The sequence below is a fragment of the Musca domestica genome, unplaced genomic scaffold (genome assembly GCF_030504385.1).
Source record: "Musca domestica strain aabys unplaced genomic scaffold, Musca_domestica.polishedcontigs.V.1.1 21, whole genome shotgun sequence".
Lineage (NCBI taxonomy): Eukaryota > Metazoa > Arthropoda > Insecta > Diptera > Muscidae > Musca > Musca domestica.
Genome location: NW_026712258.1, coordinates 4,636,039 through 4,648,722, shown reverse-complemented (window position 1 = coordinate 4,648,722; position 12,684 = coordinate 4,636,039). Strand labels below are relative to the sequence as shown.

The 12,684-nt window shown below is 33.0% G+C and overlaps 1 protein-coding gene across 1 annotated transcript; it reads left to right on the top strand.

Moving 5' to 3' along the window:
* The first annotated feature begins 6,617 nt into the window (after positions 1 to 6,617).
* On the top strand, positions 6,618 to 12,287 carry LOC109613843 (putative mediator of RNA polymerase II transcription subunit 26). Its single transcript, XM_059122647.1, has 2 exons — positions 6,618 to 6,945; positions 11,878 to 12,287. The coding sequence occupies exons 1-2, from the start codon at positions 6,618 to 6,620 to the stop codon at positions 12,285 to 12,287; spliced, it is 738 nt and encodes a 245-aa protein (XP_058978630.1).
* The last annotated feature ends 397 nt before the right edge of the window (positions 12,288 to 12,684 follow it).

The window sequence follows — 12,684 nt, the reverse complement described above, 5'->3', positions numbered from 1 at the left end:
TCCGTTTGATTCTGCTACTTTCAATACTTTTCTCAGTTTAGCTATTCCCTCAACACAGTCTTTGGATGGAATTACAATATCATCCATGTATATTACTAATGTTCCATCGTAAACTAATTCCCTAAATGTTGACGATATGTATCGGCAAAAAACTGCAGGGGAATTTGATATGCCAAACGGAACATATCTAAATTCGTATTGTCCATTATGCGTCACAAATGCAGTATACTTTTGGGAATCCCGCTCAATTGGTACATGGAAGAAACCGTTTTTGAGATCTAATGTGGTGAAAACCTTAGCATTCAACAATCTTTGAATGACGTCGTCTATAACTGTTATTGGGAAATTATCACGAATTATCTTTTTATTTAATTTAGTCGCAGCATAGACGTCTAGAACCATCTTTGTTTCTAACTAATACTGCCGGTGCACTATACTCTGAAGAACTCTTTGCGATAGTACCATCTCTAAGCCATTCATTTATTTGATCATCGACTGCACACTGGTCGGGATAAGACATTCGTCTTGGACGTTGTGCCACTGGGATATCGTCAGTTAAGACGATTCTCATTTCCACAGGATGGTAGTCAGGTTTAACTGGTTTATAGTTGACTATCATGCTGCTAATGATACTTCTATTTTTATCATATAAATGACCAACTTCAAAATTATCATTATCTACTATTGTAGTCAGTTGCAAGATGTATGTGAACTCTCGCTCCAAATCTAAGAAAGGATTAATGTCCTCCTGGGCTGAAACTTTGTTCAAAGATGTCTTTCTTCCAATCTCATTTGAGCAACCTCTATTTAGAAATCTTAGTCCCTGTGAATCATGTCTACCTTATCCAGTACATCGTTGCCTATTAAAACGGGGTACACTAAGTCTGGCTTTTCAACAATGTGGAATATTATATCAATATCACAATTATCAACATTTGCTCTTGTTTGAATATTTCCCAATGTACGTATACGTTTTCCTCCTATTCCACTTAAAGATTTAATCTTTTCATCGATGTCGAAATTCTCTAACAAATCAAGGAGGTCGCTTCTGATTAAACTAACGTCGCTTCCGGTATCTATTAGAGCAGAGAAATCATTACCGAAAATTTGCGCTTTCTTAAACACTCTACGCGATGCTTCAGGAATATCATCGGATACTGTATGAACGTTGTCTTTCTTATCGTGCCCTGAGTTTTCTACTTTAGGTTTTTTTTTTTTCAAGTTTGCATTCAAACGACTTATGTCCAAACCCCTTACATTTAAAGCATTTATTATGAGAGACCTTACATTGATTTGCAATATGTCCTTTATCCCCGCATTTAAAGCATCGAGGTATCGCTTTCTTGAGCAAATTGTCGTTTTTATGTTCATATTTTGACGGAACCTCACTAACGTTCATTTTCTCATAAACTTTGATTTTTGACTTTAAGTCCTCTACGGTGGTTGCCTGGTACAAAACGCTTTTATTTATTTTGGAATCTGGAATTCCCTCGACAAAATATGTAATCAGGCTCTCGTCGTCTAATTTTATCGGCTGACCAATTTCCATCAAACTATACATGTACTCGCGCAAGCTTTCTTTATTCTTCTTTTTGCGGTTGGCCAACTGTCGATGTACCTCAATCGATGATATGTTTACCCCAAATTCTTTCTTTAATGACTCCTTTAGCGTTCTCCAATTTTTAATGCATGGTTGGCTTCTAACGAAAATTTTTGCTGCGTCAGTCAATAGTTGTTTACCGTAAATAAATTTTCGCAAATCGTCCCAACCCACTGTACACACACAACCTTCAAATTCACGGAGCCACTGGTCAATATTGGGTAATTGGTCTCCAGAGAAGCTTGAGACCGAGTCCTGATTATCTTTTAAAGTAAAGTAATTCGAATGTCCAACTACTGATGTTGCTTCACCATAGTCATATCCATCATCTTCAGTTTTGCAATGACCATAATATTCGAAGAGGCGGGCCTGCAACTCACTCTTAGTTCCAGTACGAGATAAATTCAATTCCCCCAATTTCTCTTTTAAACCCTCTACAGTGAATTGTTCAATTTCCTTCTTGTCCATGTTGATGTTGTCTACAGCCGTTTTGCAAAAATAAATTTTAAATTCAAAATAGTATACGGTAATACAATACTTAAATACTTATTCTATAAAATATAATTTCAATGTAACCTAATAAAATATGAATCGCAACTCAAATAAAATAGATCTAACGGAATATTGCTTCGACTTTATGTCGACATCTCAAAACAATATGCGCAACCACAATTAAATTTACTTTGCTTCTATGCTGCCGTTAAATTACAAGAACAACAATGATTATACATCAAATTTGATTTTACAAAAACAATTCAATACGACTACCTTTTCTTAGAACATACGCATTAACATAAACAACATACATACAAAGTTGTCTGTCCCAGAATTCTGCTTATCTAACTGTCGTTGCGTTCACCGATATTGCATCATAAACTTAGGGTTCATAGCTGTTGTTGTTAGTTTAATTATGACAAGAAAATACTCATGAAGTTTATTTTTTATTTCATAACTCTAAATTTACATCACCTATTTTAAGAAAACCCAAATAAACAATAAGAACTAATGTTCATTAACATTCAACAAAGTGTTTTCTTTTGAACATTAAGGTAGCCAAACCTACATAATTGGGGGCTCGTCCTGTGCAAATAAGATGATGTGATGTAGTGATACTTGTGAACTTTGAAGAAGAGTTGTAATGAAAAGAGTTAAACATTGAAGTACAATTTAACTAATATATTACAAACACATAATTATTAAAGTGACTCAAAATTCTGATGCAATCATTAAATCGCCAAATATATATATATATATATATATATATATATAGATATATATACATATATATATATATATATATATATATATATATATATATATATATATATATATATATATATATATATATATATATATATATATATATATATATGTAGGGACGGGTTACGCAACCACTACATTACGCAATAGAATAATTTAATTGACAATTGAACATACCTCAATGAGCATGACTACTCGACGCATAACTAAACATAGACGCATGCGATTTGACTAAGTTGCACTTAACGCCGTAAACAAGAAAACAAGACACAGTCGTTTAGAAGTATTGACAGTGAAAAGAAGACAAACGGACACAGTCGTTCAGAAGAATTTGAAGTGAAAAGAAGTTTTAAAAGCAAGAAGTTGCATTTGTGAAGTTTAATTTTATAAGGACCCAAGAACTTCGGTTTCAACTTCAAGCCTGTTCCAAATTGGGTACACTTAATGGCTACCAATTCACCTTTATTATAATTTATCTCCGGCACTCTTCTCCTATTGTAGACCCTTCGGTTTTCCTGTTGGATTTTCAAAATATTTTCTTTTGCTTCTTCTCTAAGCGAATTTCGCTCATTTTTAAATTCTTCAATAGTGAGCTCTTCTAAAATTTGTCGAGTAAAGGGACAATCATTAATTTTCATATCTACTCCGGTCAATAATTTAAACGGCGCGATATCTGTGCTTCGAGTATTATTTTTGGTTGTCTGTACGCGATCTACGTGTTTGTACCAATTACCAGGCGATTCAACACATAATTTTGCTAGCATTGGGATAATTATTCTATGCATACGTTCCACCTGCCCATTGCCACGCGGAACACCAGTTGAAATCAATAAGTGTTGTATTCCCTGGGTTTTACAATATTCGTCGAATTGTTTGGACGTGAATGCTGTGCCTCTATCTGTTATAACTTTTTGTGGATTACCAAACACCGATGATTGTTTGCATAACTTATCTATCACTTCGTTTGTGCCTGTGCTCTTAGTGGGGTACAACCACACAAACTTGGTAAATGCATCTACCACCACGAGAATATCGTTATACTGCTTGTGAGTATATTCCATTGGCCCTACATGATCTAGATGGTACGTTACTAAAGGTTTATCAGCTTTGTCTATCGGATTGAGTAAGCCATCCTTTCGACCTCTCTTGGAATCTATCACTATGCATTCGACACAGTTCTTTACTATATTCTCTGTCTTCTTAGGCAAGTCTGGAATAAAGTAATTTTTGCTAAGTCCTGCTTTTTTCTTACTGCAAAGTGTCCTTGTCTATGAGCTAGTTTTATAATTTCGTTCTCCATTGATGATGGTATTACAATTAGTTCCTTGTTTGGATCTTTATGTAATGTATCAAACTGAATATAGAAATCGTCATATGTACTGTACTCTAGCACTTTTCTAATTGCTCTGACCCATTCATCTTGTAACTGAGCTTCTCTAATACGATGTTTTAAAGAGTCTTCTATCATTAAACATGACAATCTACTCAAAGCATCTACATGTTTCATTCTTGTTCCTGGTCTATACTCAATAGTGTAACTAAACTCTTGCAGGTATAATGCCCATCGGGATATTCTAGGCGGAACATCATGTTTACGCATCGTTAGTGCGAAAGCGTTACAGTCTGTTACAATTTTTATATTAAGGCCTAGAACGTAAATCCTCCATTTCTTCAGTGCTTCTACAACTGCTAACACCTCTAACTCAAAAGAATGATACTTTTGCTCAGCTGCGGTAGTTTTTCTACTCATGTACTTCACTGGATGGTATTTCTGGTCATCATCCTTTTGGAGTAATGCTGCTCCGTACCCATACATGCTGGCATCTGCATGAATCTCAGTTAACGAATTTGGGTCAAATGTATATATATATATATATATATATATATATATATATATATATATATATATATATATATATATATATATGTAGGGACGGGTTACGCAACCACTGCATTACGCAATAGAATAATTTAATTGACAATTAAACATACCTCAATGAGCATGACTACTCGACGCATAACTAAACATAGACGCATGCGATTTGACTAAGTTGCACTTAACGCCGTAAACAAGAAAACAAGACACAGTCGTTTAGAAGTATTGACAGTGAAAAGAAGACAAACGGACACAGTCGTTCAGAAGAATTTGAAGTGAAAAGAAGTTTTAAAAGCAAGAAGTTGCATTTGTGAAGTTTAATTTTAACAAGAAAATACTCGTGAAGTTTATTTTTTATTTCAAAGATGGTTCTAGACGTCTATGCTGCGACTAAGTTAAATAAAAAAAAAAGATAATTCGTGATAATTTCCCAATAACAGTTATAGACGACGTCATTCAAAGATTGTTGAATGCTAAGGTTTTCACCACATTAGATCTCAAAAACGGTTTCTTCCATGTACCAATTGAGCGGGATTCCCAAAAGTATACTGCATTTGTGACGCATAATGGACAATACGAATTTAGATATGTTCCGTTTGGCATATCAAATTCCCCTGCAGTTTTTTGCCGATACATATCGTCAACATTTTGGGGAATTAGTTTACGATGGAACATTAGTAATATACATGGATGATATTGTAATTCCATCCAAAGACTGTGTTGAGGGAATAGCTAAACTGAGAAAAGTATTGAAAGTAGCAGAATCAAACGGACTGAAAATAAAGTGGAAAAAGTGCCAATTTCTTCAAAGAAAGATTCAATTTTTGGGTTACGTTATAGAAAACTCCACGATATTGCCATCGGTAGAAAAGACAAAAGCTGTACAAACTATCCTTTACCTCAATCAAGAAAAGCTTTGCAAAGATTTTTGGGTTTAACATCATATTTTAGACGTTTTGTTGAAGGATATGCTACAATAGCGCTTCCGTTAACTGACTTGTTAAAGAAGGAAAGTGCGTTTAAGATGGGAGATAAAGAAATTTTAGCCTTTAGTTCATTAGTGAAGGCTCCCATTTAAAAAATATTTGACCCAAATTCGTTAACTGAGATTCATGCAGATGCCAGCATGTATGGGTACGGAGCAGCATTACTCCAAAAGGATGATGACCAGAAATACCATCCAGTGAAGTACATGAGTAGAAAAACTACCGCAGCTGAGCAAAAGTATCATTCTTTTGAGTTAGAGGTGTTAGCAGTTGTAGAAGCACTGAAGAAATGGAGGATTTACGTTCTAGGCCTTAATATAAAAATTGTAACAGACTGTAACGCTTTCGCACTAACGATGCGTAAACATGATGTTCCGCCTAGAATATCCCGATGGGCATTATACCTGCAAGAGTTTAGTTACACTATTGAGTATAGACCAGGAACAAGAATGAAACATGTAGATGCTTTGAGTAGATTGTCATGTTTAATGATAGAAGACTCTTTAAAACATCGTATTAGAGAAGCTCAGTTACAAGATGAATGGGTCAGAGCAATTAGAAAAGTGCTAGAGTACAGTACATATGACGATTTCTATATTCAGTTTGATACATTACATAAAGATCCAAACAAGGAACTAATTGTAATACCATCATCAATGGAGAACGAAATTATAAAACTAGCTCATAGACAAGGACACTTTGCAGTAAGAAAAAAGCAGGACTTAGCAAAAATTACTTTATTCCAGACTTGCCTAAGAAGACAGAGAATATAGTAAAGAACTGTGTCGAATGCATAGTGATAGATTCCAAGAGAGGTCGAAAGGATGGCTTACTCAATCCGATAGACAAAGCTGATAAACCTTTAGTAACGTACCATCTAGATCATGTAGGGCCAATGGAATATACTCACAAGCAGTATAACGATATTCTCGTGGTGGTAGATGCGTTTACCAAGTTTGTGTGGTTGTACCCCACTAAGAGCACAGGCACAAACGAAGTAATAGATAAGTTATGCAAACAATCATCGGTGTTTGGTAATCCACAAAAAGTTATAACAGATAGAGGCACAGCATTCACGTCCAAACAATTCGACGAATATTGTAAAACCCAGGGAATACAACACTTATTGATTTCAACTGGTGTTCCGCGTGGCAATGGGCAGGTGGAACGTATGCATAGAATAATTATCCCAATGCTAGCAAAATTATGTGTTGAATCGCCTGGTAATTGGTACAAACACGTAGATCGCGTACAGACAACCAAAAATAATACTCGAAGCACAGATATCGCGCCGTTTAAATTATTGACCGGAGTAGATATGAAAATTAATGATTGTCCCTTTACTCGACAAATTTTAGAAGAGCTCACTATTGAAGAATTTAAAAATGAGCGAAATTCGCTTAGAGAAGAGGCAAAAGAAAATATTTTGAAAATCCAACAGGAAAACCGAAGGGTCTACAATAGGAGAAGAGTGCCGGAGATAAATTATAATAAAGGTGAATTGGTAGCCATTAAGTGTACCCAATTTGGAACAGGCTTGAAGTTGAAACCGAAGTTCTTGGGTCCTTATAAAGTTGTCCAAAAGATAAACCATGGCATATACGTTGTCGAAAAGTTAGGTGATACTGAAGGTCCTAAAAAATGTACAACCGAGCCAAGTACATGAAACATTGGAATGTCCATTCGAGGCCGAATGTGCATCAGGATGGCCGATTGTAGGGACGGGTTACGCAACCACTACATTACGCAATAGACTAATTTAAGTGACAATTAAACATAGCTCAATGAGCATGACTACTCGACGCAAACTAAACATAGACGCATGCGATTTGACTAAGTTGCACTTAACGCCGTAAACAAGAAAACAAGACACAGTCGTTTAGAAGTATTGAAAAGAAGACAAACGGACACAGTCGTTCAGAAGAATTTGAAGTGAAAAGAAGTTTTAAAAGCAAGAAGTTGCATTTGTGAAGTTTAATTTTAACAAGAAAATACTCGTGAAGTTTATTTTTTATTTCATGTTAAAATAACTCTAAATTTACATCACCTATTTTAAGAAAATCTAACAAAGTGTTTTCTTTGAACATATATAATAAAATAGCCTTAGTCATTTGGTAATTGTCTCTGACGGACTCAAATATTTTTTGATCATTATTTTATGTTGTTAAAATAATATTAAAAAACATAGAAATCTTTTTCTGGCATATTTCTTAATTTTGTGCATTCGTCCAAAATGTTGTCCATTTCATATTCGAACTTAGTATAACTTACTGCCTCCATTACTGATTATTTTACTCTTATCTTTTTTCGGAATTTTATCAAATTTATGAATTTTATTTATTTATTTGTAATATTTCTTTTTAATCGTATTGTTATAATTATCTTGTACTTGGTTACATTTATTATTATATATGGTTCACTTTCAAACTTCAAGTAAGTCGAATTAGATATCAACAATATTTGAAGTATAATTATCTTGTCTCTCAATTAATATCTAATATGTAATTTATTGAAAATGTATGAACGTGTTATAAATGTTGTTTTTAATTATATACTTTTATATTTTTAAATTAGTTTTATTTCAATTCAAAAACAAATATGATACCTTCAGTACGTGTACTACAATAGAACCACACGAACTAGGACCCATATATATAATCAGAAAGATCATCAAAATACCGAATATCGGGGGGTACCGTTATATGGGGGCTAAAAAATGAAAAAATTAACTTGTATGCAAAATTTTAGCCTTCTATCTCAATTCGTTCGAAAGACACACGAACATCGCTAAATCGATTTAGAATTTTACACTGATCAAGAATATATATATATATATATATATATATATATATATATATATATATATATATATATATATATATATATATATATATATATATATATATATATATATATATATATATATATATATATATATACTTTGTTAGGTCTGGCATGAGTATTTCGAGGAGTTACAAACGGAATGACAATGTTAATGTTAATATACCCTCTATGGTATGGTGGAGGGTAAAAAAAGTATTAATTTTCACTTAAATTTGATTTAAAAATTGTAAGAAGTGTTGTTGTTTTGAAATTTGCATTCGAATTGGCGGCTTTTGTGATATTTGTCACTAATGCGTGCAATAAATTAACACTGTCATTTCAAAGAAGTAATTTATGAAATACATTGGAATCTATGTGTTATATTATATCTAACATTCATTAAAATAACACGTATACACTAACACATTTATAAAGATCACTCTCCTTTGTTTAATTATACCCTCCACCTTGGAATGAAAAAAATCAACAAAAATTTTCTCACAAATTTGATTTAAAAATTGTAAAAAGTGTTGTTGTTTTGAAATTTGCATTTAAAAGTGGCGGCTTTTGTGTTATTTGTCACAAATGCATACAACAAATTTACACTGCCATTTCGAAGAAGTAATTTATGAAATACATTGAAATCTATATCTTTCTAACACCCATTAAAATAACACATATACACTAACACATTTATAAAGATCACTCTCCTTTGTTTAATTATATGCTCCAACTTGGAATTAAGGTTATATTAACATTGTTATTCCGTTTGTAACATCCCTAAATAATCGATGTAGACCCCATAATAATGTATGTATATTCATAATCAGCATAAAATTCTAAGTCGATTTAACGATGTCCGTCTGTCTGTCTGTTGAAATCACGATACAGCCCACATTATTTGACGTAGAGCGTCAAAATTCAGCAGAACAATTTGCATTGCGTCTAGCATGGTTGGTGTTGAAAATCAGATATATCGGTCCACATTTTGGTATAGTCCCCATATAACGGTACCTCCCGATATTTGGTATTTTCATGATTTTTGCCACATTTTTCACGGATTTGTCTGAAAATTGGTTCTTGTAGGTCATAATGGGTCCTAGTTCGTGTGGCGAAACATTTTATGTATGGATCCACGCTTTGGTATAGTCCCCATATAACGGTACCTCCCGATATTCCGTATTTTAATAATTTTTGCCACATTTTCCCAGGAATATGTCTAAAATGGGTATTTGTGGGTCATAATGGATTCTAATGTTTCCTTTACCCTAAGATGGAGAGTATTAAAAGGACCGGCCAAACTTAATAACAAAAGTTTGCTGTAAACGTATTCTAAAGTAATACACGTACTGAACGTATTATAAATTGATTTTGAATTGAAATTAAACTAATTTAAATATATAAAAATAATTAATTAAAAACAAAATTTATAACGCATTAATGAATTTTCAATAAATGTTTACATATTAAATATTAATTGAGGAACAAGATAATTATACTTCAAATATTTTTGTTATCTAATTCGATTTACTTGAAGTTTGAAAGTGCAATTAAATAATAATAAATATAACCAAGTATAACGATTAAAAAACTAATACGAATAAATAAATAAAATTCATAAGTTTGATAAAATTCCGAAAAAGATAAAAATAAAATAATCAGTAATGGAGTCAGTAAGTTGTGCTAAGTTCGAATATGAAATGGACAACCTTTTGGACGAATGCACAAAATGAAGAAATATGCCAGAAAAAGATTTATCTGCTTCTTTAATAGAAACAAAATTAGAATTGATTGATGAAGATTGGCAAAATTTACGTAGTGCGATTAATAGTGTACTTTTTGCATTAACAGAGGAAGAAGAAGAAAACAACATAAAAGAATGATCAAAAAATATTTGAGTCCATCAGAGACAATTACCAAATGACTAAGGTTATTTTATTAGAAATATTAATATTTATATGACTGTTAGTCAGAGAATAGAGTTCGCAAGGAATGCGTGAGTATGCATAGGTGTATGTTTTGCAAAAAGAAGCATCATACTAAATTGCACTAACAAAGTAATGTACAAGAGAGATCTACACAACTGAGAAATGTTACATGAGATAATCAAGCATCTGTCCGATCAACAAATGGACGTCAAAGAAATACTCTTGTTACCACTGACAATACTGTTGATGGAATGCCATGTTCATCTGGTTTCATAGTTCAAGCTTCCAATGTGGAAACACACGTTTCAGTGTGTCATGAGTAGTAGTGTATTCGACTTCTGATGCAGGAAATGGGATCGATTAATCCAAATTTTATCTATAATGGATGAAGTGCGTTACGTGTTGATCCCTTTATGCACGTGACGGTTCTTTTAAAGTAAATAATAAGAAAGTGTAGCTAATTAATATTCTGATCGTGCTAAATTATAGAAAATCATGTGAATATTGTATTAAAGTGGTGTAAAAGTGTTAATTTACGCATATTAATTTCATATATGCAGTTCTGATGGCTCATATTATTGATTGAAAAGTCTAATATATTCGATTCTTGGTGCAACAAGTCGATCTTGCAAGCAGTTGAAATATTTAAGGATTTGAAAATTTAAATTGTTCTAAGTAAGGGATTTTAAAAGGTCGGCTGAAGAAAAAATGTATGTGACAAAAATATAAGAGTATGTTCTTGTAAATAATTTAAATGATATTAAGAAGTAGAATAGTAAAGGTTGATTAAGATAATTATGTGGGTGTTGATAAAAATGCTTGGATAATAAAATAAAGCAAAGAAATTAGAAAAGGTCGGTTTAGATAATTATGTGTGACACAGTAAAAGTTGAACTTGTTAACAGTTGAAGTGGTTGTAAGAAAGGTATTGAAAACAACATTTTCCGTCCAAAATGTACGTGACAAGAAAGATTGATCTTTTAAACAGTGGGGGTTGTTTAAAGCAAGGTGAATATTGTTATTGTAGTGGTTGTAAAGAAGCACTGGGTACGTTTTACGGATTCCAAAGAAAATCAGTAAAAATATGATTGGTAAATAGAAAGGTGAGGGTTTCATATATTGTTATAAGAAATTAATGGTAAGTGTGTGTCAGTTGAATTTTTTTTTCAAACATAATCACTTTGCGTTGAGACTACAACCGAAACCACCAAAATCATTTTAAAAAATCCTATTATCAATGGCACCAACAGCGTTTATTTGCAGTTTTTGCTCTAAGCAACTAGCCAGTAAGGAATCTTATAAAAAACATTGCCAATTACATAAAATGCGCTGTATATGTAAAAGATTTGTGCATCATTCCAAAGCTTTGGAATTACATTTCCAAAAATATTTTCCTTTCCAAAGGATTTTGTCGCAGCCTTATCAATATATACAAAAGCTTCAACAATTACATCACCAACAACAAAGTGACGAACAATCAACAACAGCAACATATGTTCGAGCAACAACCGCGGCAACATATGTGTGAACAACAACAACACATGTATGCCCAACAACAGCACCACATGTATGCTCAACATCAACAATCACATGATCAACAACAGCAACAGTATGAGCAACAACAACTGCAAAATAGAAATCATAAGTGTCAACATGTTAAACAGCAACCACATCAATTCCAACAGATAAATCAACATCAGCAGCACATGTATGCTCAGTATGAAAAACAACAACAAAATAGAAATCATCGGTGTCAACATCAGCAAGTACACCAAGATCAGCAAAATGTTAAACAGCAACCACAGCACTTCTAATAGATAAATCAACATCAGCAGCGAATAGATAAAAAACAGCCAACAATAAATAGATCAACAGCAGCTAATATATGATCAACAAAACCTTCAACAGCAGCCACAATCGCACCAGCTGCACTTCCAACAACATAATCAATTATCTGAGGAACATCAATCACATGAATAACCGAACTCACATTGTCAAAAGCAAATTCGTCAGCAAGAACAACAATTTTGTGAGTCTTGCAATGTTGTAATCCCTAAAATATTATGGTCTAAACATTTTAGGACCCAATATATCCACTTAGATAATAAGTGGAAAATCGTGTAGGAACTTATCAATATAAATGTGATGGAGTTCATATTGATTTCAATGAATTCCTAACAGATTCTAGTCAACCGATATTTCAATTATAGA